The sequence below is a fragment of the Heterodontus francisci genome, chromosome 5, assembly GCF_036365525.1.
Source record: "Heterodontus francisci isolate sHetFra1 chromosome 5, sHetFra1.hap1, whole genome shotgun sequence".
Classification (NCBI taxonomy): domain Eukaryota; kingdom Metazoa; phylum Chordata; class Chondrichthyes; order Heterodontiformes; family Heterodontidae; genus Heterodontus; species Heterodontus francisci.
Window position 1 is genome coordinate 177079059 of NC_090375.1, and position 13605 is coordinate 177092663.

Sequence of the window (13605 nt, forward strand, 5' to 3'; positions counted from 1 at the left end):
CAAAGGAGGCTGAGGGGAGATTTAATTGAGATATATAAAATTATGAGGAGCTTATGTAGAGTGGATAGGAAGGACCTATGCAACTTGGCAGAGAAATCAACATCCAGGGGGCACAGATTTAAAGTAATTGGTAGAAGAATTAAAGGAGAGTGGAGAAGTGTTTTTACCCAGCAGGTGGTGGGGACTGGAACTCACTGCCTGAAAGGGTGTTAGAGGCAGAAACTAAAAAAAACTTGAAGTGCCGTAACCTAGCTGGCTAAGGACCAAGAGCTGGAAGGTGGAATTAGGCTGGCTAGCTCTTTTACAGCTGGCACAGACACGATGGACCAAGTGGCCTCCTTCTGTGCCATAAATTTTCTACGTTTCTAGTTTCAGTCACTGAGTTCTGGCCACAACGAAATGAATTTCTGGTGCATTCCACCCTACTTACTTCTGGTCAGTACTGGGAGAGGAAGTGCAGCCCTATTAACTTTCATTTGATGATCAGTTTAAAATATTTTGTTTAAAATATGACACTGTGCATTACAACAGAAACTACATTTCAAAAGTACATCATTTGTGGTAAAGGGCTTTGGGACATTCTGAGATCATGAAAGTTGCCATATAAATGCAAGGCTTTCTTTTGTTTATTATGCCAGCACTCCAGTAGGGGCAACAAGTGTCAATCGCTTGAGTCTTGTGCTCTTGTTATATTAAGAGGGTCAATATCAGTGAACCAAATTGAGTGATCTCGCTTATTTCAATATTTCTTTTTGCTTTGGAAAATGCAATGGTTGCTGCCTCAACAGCTACCTGTAGCAGAGCGTTCTATGTCCCAGTACCTCTCCATATCAAGAAGTTTCTCCTAATCCTTTTTCTCGTGCTTTAAATGCCAAGTTTAAATTGATTCACCAACCAGAGGAAATATACATTTCCTGTTCACTGTTAAAATCCTTCATAATTTTAAGAGCCTCTATTAAATTTCCTCAGCCTTCTCTGCTTGTAGAAATAAACTTGTGGAGTTTGTCTTCAGAACTATAGTTTCCTGTGCCTGTTTGATTGAAATTTGTATCCATCACCATTCACAGGATCTGCACAGGAACACACCCCTATTAGTGACATTACTGTATCAGCGTAACAGTGGTATAGAAGAAATACTTGCATTTATATAGCGCCATTCGCAAACTCAGGACATCTCATAGCACTTTACAGTCAATGATGTACTTTTTGTGTAGACACTGTGCACACAGCAACATCACACAAACTGCGATGAGATGAATGACTAGCTAATCTGTTTTACTGGTATTGATTGAGGTTAAATATTGGTCAGATCATTGGGAGAACGCCCCTCCCCATTGCATCTGTCATGCCCACCTGAGAGGTACATGGGAGGAGGAAAGAAAATAGTCAAAAACAAAGACAAACTTACAACTGTACTAGACCAAACTATTATACAGAAAATTATATTACAGGACTTAGAAAACATACTTTATAAATGATAACTTTAATACGTTCTCTACCTTTTAAATTCGGTTATGTTTATTCTAAGACTACATGAAAGCTAAGTCCAGGGGTGGAATTTTACGCACTCCCCAGCAGTGGGTTGGAAGGCGGGGAGAGCATGAAATTGGGTTGGATGGTGGCGGGGGGTGTTGCTGCCACTATCCTGCCTCTGATGAAATTTAGTCTGTGGTGGGAAGGCCTGTGAATGGCCTACCTGTCCCGCTGCCAATTGAGGTCCTTAACCGGGTAATTAACCCCCAGTTAAGGGCCTCTTCCTGCCGCAGCCACCATTAGCCATGTGGCGGGTGGCCCTGTCGCTGCACAGGAAGCACAGCACAGCAAACCGTGCAGGCTGCTTCCCAGCTCCAGTGGGGATCCCTCGTTCAAAGGCACTTAGTGCCTGAACTAGGGACCGACATCGGGAAGGTTGAGGGGATGGGGGGGGGGGGAGGGCGCCTACTGACGCCCACCCTCCTGCCTTTGCTGTTGAACCCCCATCCCCTGTCCCCCCACCCCCGTGACCCCCACCCTGCGAGACCCTTCCTGCTTGACCTACCTGAGGCCTGTGTCCAGCACCGCTCTTCGGCCTACGGCTGGTGTTCCTCCAGCAGCAGCCACCGCCTCTGCGGTTTCACTGCAGCTGCCAGCCTCTGATTGGCTAGCAGCTCTCCAAGGGTGAGACTTCTGGCAATGGGGTCCTAAATTCTATGAAAGGCCTGCCGCTGTTCACTTAAGTGCCTGATTGGGACTAAATTCGGCAGGCCTTCCGGAGAAAAGGCTACACAAGCATCTCGCCGTCGATTTCCCCCAACATCGAGACCCCAGCCGCCGGCATAAATTTCACCCCCCGCTCCCCCCCCCAGGTCTCTGTTACTGAATGCAGTTTACTATCCATTCACCTCTTTATGAAAGAGTGTAATATAATGGAAAACTTTGGGGCCTTTCTTGGCCACTATTGTTTCAGCTCTGCTACGCATGCTTATTTTATTCTTACTAAGATTGTTGTTGTTTTTGTATCTTCACGCTGTTCACTTGAAGAATAGTGTGAAGTAGTGGATCGATTCACAAGCTGATTATGAGCCTGACAGGCCGTGATGTGACCCTCCTTCCATGGCCATAATCTCCTTTATACCAATTGATAGGGTGCTTAGTCCTAAATGGTGGAGGCTTTTCTGAGCTCTCACAGCCCATAAACTGAGTCCACATCAAACAGACACAAATATCAACCCAAAATTCAGAGTCAGAACTCTGATCTTAACTCACCGGGAATGTTTAGAGTGAGGTTCCATCAGTGCACCTTCCGATTCAGAAGTGGGAATGCTGCCATTAAGCCAAAGGTTTGCTCCCTTGCTCTGGTGATGGAATCTAATTGTGTACCCTAGATTGAAAATGTGTGTTCAAAGTTTTATTTTACATTCGTTGAAACCAGCCCCCTTTGGCTTGTTTTTATTTCAGAAGAGGAGGTTGTCACGAAAGTTTACCTCAAGAAGGAAACAGTCTTCCATTTGTGACAGTGAGACTGTAGTGGATTGGTGGTCAAAGTACTATGCTTCTGTGGAAAAGACCCAAAATGTATGTCATACATATTCATGAGGGTTTGTTTTATGATGCTTGTTTAAAAAGTGCTCGTCATTAAATTATTATATCATTTATTGAAATGGTATCACTGATTAATAAGAATGATTGATTGTATTTCACTGATTTTGTTTCTAATATATAAAACAAAAAAAACAAATATCCAACAGAAAATGAAAAAAAGAACTGTATTGGGTCCTGGAAACATAGAGAAAATAGCTGTTCCCTCTTTTCCACACCTCTATACTTGCCTAAAATCCATTACATCTCTTACATTTGCCAGTTTTGATGAAATGAATGCATGGAAAACTGCAGTACCCAGCTTTCCGATATGCACTGCCAGTGTAAGAAACTCTGCACTGAGCATGCTCTATAAGTGAGTTTGTTTGAAGTCTGAGCCAATGAGCTGTGGCTGTGTTTGCAAATTCCAGGACAAGTGCAGAACCATCAATATCACCAACAGGATTTCTATGTGCCTATAGATTTCATGTTTTCTATTTGCCATCTTTTGTTTTTGTCAGTATAATCCTTTAGTGACTTTTTAATGTAATTAGTTCCATTGGTAATGTTTGAATATTTAGTGACTAGAATAACAACACATTTATTTCAATTTATTTGAACAGAAAGTAAGCATAATTTTAATGGGTTCCCTAATGGCTCAGTGAGTTTATCCAATGATTAGCTGAGCTGTACAAGATAGTCCCAATCCAATTGTTGATTAGTGTCAACTGACTTCAGCTAAGGGAGTGGTAGCGGTGGCACAATTGCCCTCAATTTCTGGGGATTGGGTAAGGGAAAACCATCCAGTACTATTGCTCCTGATTTCCCAGAATTGACGCATTAACTTGACAATAGGAAAGCTACCAAATATGTCATTGTAGCATTATTCACAAGTTAAATGCTTGCCTACTCACTTTTAATTTTGTCTTTCTGATAAGGCAAAAAGGAAAGATTTAAGTACCAATCTGCAAGCTGAGCAATATGAAAATGGTAAGAGTACCTTTACAACAACCAAAGTACGTGATTGTTAGACACCTATCTTGAATATAATCCATTGTTCACACTATCTAACACCATTAATAGGCCCTATGCCCCAGGATGGGAGACATATGGAGCCCAGTTGTACCTGAAAGGACATAATGAATGATTTATATATTTTATGAAAAATGAAGATCTTGCATCTCTGGTAGACAGGACTACTAACCATAGAACTGGCCTCAGAGGGCAATGCTCCTGATTTGCTGCACTCAAATTTCTCGCCATTAGTTTTTACCACCACAAAATTGGAAGTGCCCCAAAGGGGGGGGGGGGGGGGGCACACTGACCTCTGTGCCATATCTTCAATTTACAATGGCTACAGAGCCTCACAAAATTTACCCGATAATATTTGAGATTTATTTGCATAAAATAAATATGTAAAACCTTTGATCCAAAAGTGGAAGTAGTAGCTATGGAATATTTATTATACTGTCAGTCAGATTAGTGCATTAGCCAATAAAGTATCCAACTGCTGTTTTTAAATTTTTTCCAGTTACTGATGCCCCTTGTTGATTTTATTAAGGGTAATTTTATGAATTTGCATCCCAGGTGCACTGCTTCGGGGCCAGGAGTCTGTGTCAGGAATTAGGGTGAGCTCCAGATACCTGAAGCTGCACTTCACTCAAATGATGATCATTGTCATCTGAGGGATAAATTTGGAAAAATGCTCCAGTTGATTGAATTTGGAACAATTTGGAAATGACTGGAAACATATTGCATTTGTCTGGCTGTAAAAGGAGTGCTAATTGTGCTCAAAATGTTATTGATAGAATCATGGAATCTTACAGCACAGCAGGCCTTTCTGCCCGTCTTGCCTGTGTTGGCTCTTTGATAGAGCTTCCCAATTAGTCCCACTCCCCTGCTCTTTCCCCATAGCCCTGCAGATTTTGCTAGTTTGTACAAAGGATTCCAAACTACAAAATGGGGAAGCCTTTCTCTGTGGACAAGTTGTAACAAAAACATTTCAACCTGTTTTACACAGTGTTTATTACAGGTAGCACACAAAGAAATTGTTTGTTACGTATTTACATGAACGTCATAAGTACTGTGCATAATGGGAAGTAGGTTAACTAAAATCCTAGATATTTATTGCTGATGTTAATCATCACATATAATTATTAAGATTTAGTGTCTTTGAAAAGCCAAAAACTAAATGTTTTTTCTAATTTCTCTGCTTGTTCTAATGTACAATGTGATTATGTTCATAGCTGGTGCTTATTTAAATCTCTATTTTGGTTTCTAGTGCTGGATGCGAATAGCATTTTAGATCTTGAAGATGATGAGAAGAAAAAGAGAGAGAAAATTGTCAAGAGGTCAAAAGCACAAAAGCCTTGGTTAGCAACTCTTGAGGTAGAGCGTGGCCCATATTGTTCATTTTAGAAATATATCCATTTGGTCTATTTTTAAGACTATGGCCAGAATCTTACAGCCCCCCCAACGAGCGGGCTGGTGATGGGGGGTGGCACCATAAAATTTAGTGGGAGGCGTGAGGTGCCGATCCCGATGCCTTCCTGCCCCTGCTGCAATTTTACATGGGGCAGTGCAGTGAGAAATCAAGGCCCATAAGTGGCCAATTAACTGCACTTAATGGCCTCTTCCCGCTGCCGTTGGTATTTTACCCATGGCAGGGATGGGTGGGGCCGCAAAGGCCCCAAAAAGGTCACCAGGTAAAATCTAGCAGCCTTCTTGCGGGCTGCGGGTGGGGCCCTCCTGATTGGGCACTCTGTGCCTCATGGAAGGCCACTCTCAAAGCCCCAACTGCCCCTACCGCACAACTCTGCCCCCAACACTCCCCCACTCCCAACAGACCCCCCTTGCCTCACTGGAGCTCGCGATTGTCCCCGGTGAGGCCCCAAAAACGTACCTGTCTTCCGGGGCCATCCTTCATCTTGCTTGCTCCCAGTGGCGCTGCTGGGACTAAGAGCTGCTGACCTGCTGATTGGTTGGCAGCTCCATTAGGCAGGACTTAACTGCCTCAAGGAGTTGGAAGACCTGCCCAAGACCGATTAAGGGCCTGGGGAGCAAAAAATCCCAGAGTGGCTCCCCAAGCCTGGCTTTTTGGCCAGTGGGCAGGACCTCCCACCCCACGTAAAATTCCCGCCCATATCTACTTGGTTCTATCATGGACAGGTTGATAAGGTGGTTAAGAAGGTATATGGAATCCTTTCCTTTATTAGCCGAGGTATAGAATATAAGAGCAGGGAGGTTATGCTGGAACTGTATAACTCATTAGTTAGGCCACAACTTGAGTACTGTGTGCAGTTCTGGTCACCTCATTACAGAAATGATGTAATTGCACGAGAGAGGGTACGGAGGAGATTTACAAGGATGTTGCCAGGACTGGAAAATTGCAGCTATGAGGAAAGATTGGATATGCTGGGGTTGTTCTCCTTGGAACAGAGAAGGCTGAGGGGAGATTTGAATGAGATGTACAAAATTGTGAGGAGCCTGCATTGAGTGGAGGTGAAGGGTCTATTCACCTTAGCAGAGAGGTCAGTGACTAGGGGGCATAGATTTAAAGTGATTGGTAGAAAGATTAGAGGGGAACTGAGGCAAACAATTTTCACCCAGAGGGTGGTGGAGGTCTGGAACTCACTGCCTGAAAGGGTAGCTGAGGCAGAAAACCTCATTGCATTTAAAAGGTGTCTGGAAATGCACCAAGCTGCAGGGCTATGGAGCAAATGCTGGAAAGTGGGATTAGGCTGAGTGGCTTGTTTTTTCAGCTGGTGCAGTCAGGATGGGCCAAGTGGCCTCTTTCTGTGCAATAAACTTTCTATGATGCTATGGCTACACCTCACTTACTCTATCTGCTAAGGGAGAAGACAAACCACATCTAAAATCTACAAGGTAAGTTTCCAATGAAATCTTTGCAAAAATCTAAGTTATGAGTTTTACTCTTCTTTTTTTTGGGCCTCCTTATCTCGAGAGACAATGGATACGCGCCTGGAGGTGGTCAGTGGTTTGTGAAGCAGCGCCTGGAGTGGCTATAAAGGCCAATTCTGGAGTGACAGGCTCTTCCACAGGTGCTGCAGAGAAATTTGTTTGTTGGGGCTGTTGCACAGTTGGCTCTCCCCTTGCGCCTCTGTCTTTTTTCCTGCCAACTACTAAGTCTCTTCGACTCGCCACAATTTAGCCCTGTCTTTATGGCTGCCCGCCAGCTCTGGCGAATGCTGGCAACTGACTCCCACGACTTGTGATCAATGTCACACGATTTCATGTCGCGTTTGCAGACGTCTTTATAACGGAGACATGGACGGCCGGTGGGTCTGATACCAGTGGCGAGCTCGCTGTACAATGTGTCTTTGGGGATCCTGCCATCTTCCATGCGGCTCACATGGCCAAGCCATCTCAAGCGCCGCTGACTCAGTAGTGTGTATAAGCTGGGGGTGTTGGCCGCTTCAAGGACTTCTGTGTTGGAGATATAGTCCTGCCACCTGATGCCAAGTATTCTCCGAAGGCAGCGAAGATGGAATGAATTGAGACGTCGCTCTTGGCTGGCATACGTTGTCCAGGCCTCGCTGCCGTAGAGCAAGGTACTGAGGACACAGGCCTGATATACTCGGACTTTTGTGTTCCGTGTCAGTGCGCCATTTTCCCACACTCTCTTGGCCAGTCTGGACATAGCAGTGGAAGCCTTACCCATGCGCTTGTTGATTTCTGCATCTAGAGACAGGTTACTGGTGATAGTTGAGCCTAGGTAGGTGAACTCTTGAACCACTTCCAGAGCGTGGTCGCCAATATTGATGGATGGAGCATTTCTGACATCCTGCCCCATGATGTTCGTTTTCTTGAGGCTGATGGTTAGGCCAAATTCATTGCAGGCAGACGCAAACCTGTCGATGAGACTCTGCAGGCATTCTTCAGTGTGAGATGTTAAAGCAGCATCGTCAGCAAAGAGGAGTTCTCTGATGAGGACTTTCCGTACTTTGGACTTCGCTCTTAGACGGGCAAGGTTGAACAACCTGCCCCCTGATCTTGTGTGGAGGAAAATTCCTTCTTCAGAGGATTTGAACGCATGTGAAAGCAGCAGGGAGAAGAAAATCCCAAAAAGTGTGGGTGCGAGAACACAGCCCTGTTTCACACCACTCAGGATAGGAAAGGGCTCTGATGAGGAGCCACCATGTTGAATTGTGCCTTTCATATTGTCATGGAATGAGGTGATGATACTTAGTAGCTTTGGTGGACATCCGATCTTTTCTAGTAGTCTGAAGAGTCCACGTCTGCTGACGAGGTCAAAGGCTTTGGTGAGATCAATGAAAGCAATGTAGAGGGGCATCTGTTGTTCACGGCATTTCTCCTGTATCTGACGAAGGGAGAACAGCATGTCAATAGTCGATCTCTCTGCACGAAAGCCACACTGTGCCTCAGGGTAGACGCGCTCGGCCAGCTTCTGGAGCCTGTTCAGAGCGACTCGAGCAAAGACTTTCCCCACTATGCTGAGCAGGGAGATTCCCCGGTAGTTGTTGCAGTCACCGTGGTCACCTTTGTTTTTATAGAGGGTGATGATGTTGGCATCGCGCATGTCCTGGGGTACTGCTCCCTCGTCCCAGCACAGGCATAGCAGTTCATGTAGTGCTGAGAGTATAGCAGGCTTGGCATTCTTGATTATTTCAGGGGTAATGCTGTCCTTCCCAGGGGCTTTTCCGCTGGCTAGGGAATCAATGGCATCACTGAGTTCCGATTTGGTTGGCTGTATGTCCAGCTCATCCATGACTGGTAGAGGCTGGGCTGCATTGAGGGCAGTCTCAGTGACAGCATTCTCCCTGGAGTACAGTTCTAGGTAGTGCTCAACCCAGCGGTCCATCTGTTTGCGTTGGTCAGTGATTATGTCCCCCGATTTAGATTTGAGGGGGGTGATCTTCTTGATGGTTGGCCCAAGAGCTCTCTTCATGCCATCATACATTCCTCTGATGTTTCCGGTGTCTGAGGCCAGCTGAATATGACTGCATAGGTGTTGCCAGTAGTCGTTTGCGCAACGCCTAGCTGTTCTTTGTGCAGTACTTCTGGCTGCTTTAAGTGCTGCGGATGTTAAATCGCTGGGGGCTTTCTTGTAGTTCAAAAGTGCAATGCGCTTAGCGGCTATGACAGGTTCCAGCTCTTCATTATGAGATTGAAACCAGTCTGCATTTCTCTTCGCACTTTTGCCGTAGGTGGTCAAAGCTGACTCATAGATGGCGTCTCTGATGTGGGCCCACTTGGTCTCAGCATCCCCTGTGGGAGTGTTTTGAAGGGCTGTTACTAGTGAATTTAGAAATTTTTGTAACAGCTGTGGGTGAGAAATTCTGCTCGTGTTGATGCGCGGGTGGCCCTTCTGCTTGGAATGATGCAACTTCTTTGGTCTGAGTCTAACCTTGCTGCACACCAGGGAGTGGTCGGTGTCGCAGTCCGCACTGTGGAAGCTGCGTGTGATTTGAACACTGTTTAAGGCGGCTCGCCTTGTGACAATGAGGTCTAGCTGGTGCCAACGACGTGATCTTGGGTGCCTCCATGAAACCTGGTGACAGGGTTTAGTGTGAAAGAACGAGTTGGTGATGCAGAGGTTATGATAGGTACACAACTCAAGCAGTCTCTGCCCGTTCTCATTCATCCTTCCAACGCCATAGCGCCCAAGGCAGGAGGGCCATGAGTCATGGTCGGCCCCAACCCTGGCATTAAAGTCCCCCAGCAGGAATAGGTGTTCGGTGTTGGGGATGCTGCTAATGATGTTATGGAGTTGTTCATAGAACTGGTCTTTAGCTTCAGGTGCGGAGCAGAGTGTTGGAGCATAGATGCTGAGTAGGTGTACTGGACCAGAGGTGGTGAGCAGTCGGATGGACAGTATGCGTTCTGAGCCATTTGAGAGAGGCTCTATCATGCTGAGCAAGGAGTTTCTGATGGCGAAGCCCACTCCATGCTGTCTTGGTTCTTCAGGATCCCTGCCCTGCCAGAAGAAGGTGTAGTCTTGCTCTGCTAGAGAGCCACTCGCTGTAAACTAAACTGTACATTATTCATTCCCTTTTGGGTTTGCATTCCATGGGTGACACTGCTATGGTCCCAACAGCATTGTAATCCAAACAGTATTTCATTGAATCATAGGCGCCAATATTTACTCAGGGACATGGAGAGAGCGGGGTGGAGGTGGGTGGGTTGTGGAGGTGCGTGGGGGTGGGGGTAGGTGGTCGAGAGGATCTGCGGACAGGAAACTTGAAAGTACTGAAATTAACAGCAGGATACATTTCAAGTATTTTCTGCAAGTTTCACACCTGCCTTCCAGCCTGATTGACAGGCTGGCCACTTGCTGAGTTGAAAAACCTATAGCATAAGGTCACAGACGGGGAGGAGAGGAGAGGAGAGAGGGAGTGATTGGACGGTGGTACATAGGTGGAGATTTGGGAGGGCGGTGATCAGGGGATACATTGCTGGAGATTGTGGAGTGGTGTTGGAGATTGGGGGAAGTGTTGGAGATCAGGGGGGAGGATCGGAAGGGGAAGAAGAAGGAGATAGGCGGGGATTAGAGATCAGCAGGGGTGGTGATTGGGGAGGTCAGGGAGATTATGGATGGCAGGGATTGGTCAGGGGAGATCAGGGAGGGGTAGATCATGGTCCTGGACTGGGGAGGAGGTGGTGGGGGGATGATCAATTGTGGAATCTGTGAAGTGATTTGCTTGTTAGGCTAGGCGGAAACACGCCTTCTCCTCTTGGCCCACAAGCAGTGCTGTAAATGTACTTTCTTATAGATCCAGCCCTCCACGCCTCCTTTAACCTGCTAGGCTTACTGTTCTGAGAAACCCAGCTGATACTGGTTACAAATAAAAAAATCATGTAAAAATAGAGGCACGCTGCCTCCTTAAAAGATTTCAATGACTGACCCATCTCCTGAGAGTGGATAGCTGGGCTGCTCCCTGACCTACCTCCATTAAAACCGTTAGTGAGTGGGTTGGACATGAGTTTGAAATTTTTACAATTTTTCCTTCCCACCTACCTCAAATCCACCTGTCCTTGGAGGTTAAAGTTACCCCATAGAATCTTACAGCGCAGAAGGAGGCCTTTCAGACCATCAAGTCTGTGCTGGCTCTTTGAAAGAGCTATCCAGTTATTCTCATAGTTCATAACAATTTTATAATTAGGTATTATGGCAGTCACCAGCACTTTGGCCATCAGGTAATTTTAGTAGCATATACATGCAATGTGACTCCTCTCCCTTAAAGAGGACAGATTTATGTTAGAAACAAAACTGCACATAAAGCAGCACACTACAAAGCTACATTCATATCAAGTTGGGACAGGCACATAAAAACAAATGAATACTTATATTTTGTTCTATACTTATCCATCTAACCTTCAAACTTATTCAGAATAAGATATTTATCCCCAAGTAGTCACTTAATATGGCACTAACTCTTTCAGCTGGGAAGCTATTCTATATATCTGCTGGGGGAAGGCAGAAAGGGTATTCAAATATTAAACTTCAGGCTTGTTAACTCTGTGCTATGCACGGCACAGCTTGGTTTAAGTTAAGTGACCTGCTTACATTAACATTATCCATCCCTCTCATCATGTGAGAGACCTAAACTATGTCCCTTTAAAGGGCTAATTCATGAGTATTCTGCTGTGGTAACTGAATTTAACAACATTACCATTTGTTCCTTTGTTCTTTAATGAAGGGAAATTCAGTCTGTGAATCCCACTCCATAACCTGAATTTCAAGCTTCAGAGTCATCCTTGTCACTTTTTTCTGAACCTTTTCTCTTACATCAAAATTTTTCCTGCAGGAAGGAATGTCGCATGCATTATTCCAAATTTGGCCTTACCAATCAGTTGCATGAGGTTAAAGTAACGTGTTTTGACTTGCCTTGAAATCTCCTTGAATTGTATCCCAGTCATGGCTGTTAGCTGCAGATTTAAAATTGTACATAATTCTTCTAAATGCTGGCCAGAATTTTATGCCCCCCAAATGAGCGAACTCGTGGTGGTAGGGGGGCGGGGGAGGGGGGGAGGCGTAAAATTGAGTAGGAGGCAGGGGGGAGGGGGCTGATCCCAACCCGTTCCCGCCCCCGCTGCAATTTTACGCGGGGTGGCAGCGGTGAGAAATGGCCTGCCTGTCCCAGGCCAGTCAAGGCCCTTAAGTGGTCAATTAACTGGCGCTTAAGGGCCTCCACCCACCGCCGCGGGTATTTTACCTGTGGCGGCTGGACGGTAAAATCCTCAAAAAGCCCTCCTGGTAAAATCAGGCAGCTTTCTTGCAACCTGATGGGGGGCCCTCCTGACTGGGCACCCTGTGCTCCACAGAGGGCCGCCCCCAACACTCCCGCCGCCCCCTCCCCCACCTCTCCCGACTGCCCCCTAACCGACCCCCTTTGCCTCACTGGTCCCTGGTGAGACCCTAAAAACTTACCTTAGTTCCAAGGCCATCCTTCATCTCGCTTGCAATGGCTGAGTGTAGTGCCAGGTGGGACTTCCTGCCTCAAGAAGGTGGAAGACCCACCCACGACCAATTAAGGGCCCGGGGAGTGAAAAATCCTGGCCTGGCTCCCCAGGCCAGGTGGAGGCAGACTCATCACCGGCTTCTCAGCCGGTGGGCAGGGCTTCCCAGCCAACGAAAAATTCTGGCCGCTGTCCCCAAATCTCCTCTGATCTTTTGTTGCTCATTACTAGCGAATGCCCAGGGCTAATTCTCCAAAGTATTTCTATTTACCGAGGAACGTTACACTGATCAGTTGTATAATTGGAATAGTTAATACAGTTTTATGAATTGTTTCCACTAGGTATATGACAAAGAATTAGAAGAAGAATTTAATAACTTTAGCGATTGGGTGCAAACATTTGATCTTTTCCGTGGTAAAGCAAATGAAGATGACATGGGAGTAGACGATCAAAGAATTGTTGGAAAATTTAAGGTAGGTTTAAGACTAGATTACTAAAAATCTTGGGGTAGATTTTATGAATTATTGCTCTTAGTGCAGAGACTCATGCACCGTGATTTGGGCACAGATGACTGTGCATCATACACAGGAGAGAAATAAAAATTCTGGGGAAAGGAGGAAGAAGAATAAATCTAACTTACTGCCTGTTGGGATTTATGTCATCTGACCATTTTCATCTTCCTCCTGTCTTAACAGCATGGCTATATATCTCTGATTCTTGTTGAGAAAAAAATGTTTCGTCTTGTCAATTTTCTTTGCTCTAAAAGGCATTGACTGCTTTTCCAAGGTATTTGCAACCCTCCATTATTATCCACATTTGACCAATTTCTGTGTCCAAACCATGGCTGTCAGCAAGCTATTAGAGCATGGGAAGGACATCATAGTCAAACTCGATCCTGTGCTTACTCACTGTTCATGGGTATGTGCATCAGGAATCACTGGATCGCTGTAGGGAGCAAGATCTCTTCCATTTTATCCCTGCCCCTGCCCCCAACCCGCCCCCCCCCCCACTAGTCCAGGGTTTTGAGACCAACTGAAATCAGCTCAGATCAAAGATCAAGACCTCCTAGTCTATTTGGCTCAGTACCACACCACACAGTGCATTAAC

At 45.8% G+C, this 13605-nt stretch overlaps 1 protein-coding gene across 1 annotated transcript in view; it reads left to right on the forward strand.

Annotated features, from left to right (window-relative positions):
- Positions 1 to 13605, forward strand: part of fer1l6 (fer-1 like family member 6) — a 166427-nt gene that overhangs the window by 99656 nt on the left and 53166 nt on the right. The window contains exons 27-30 of the mRNA XM_068032676.1: positions 2938 to 3054; positions 3996 to 4047; positions 5339 to 5445; positions 12840 to 12971. Of these exons, the coding sequence (XP_067888777.1) occupies positions 2938 to 3054; positions 3996 to 4047; positions 5339 to 5445; positions 12840 to 12971 (408 nt within the window). The remainder of the gene's footprint in view (positions 1 to 2937; positions 3055 to 3995; positions 4048 to 5338; positions 5446 to 12839; positions 12972 to 13605) is intronic.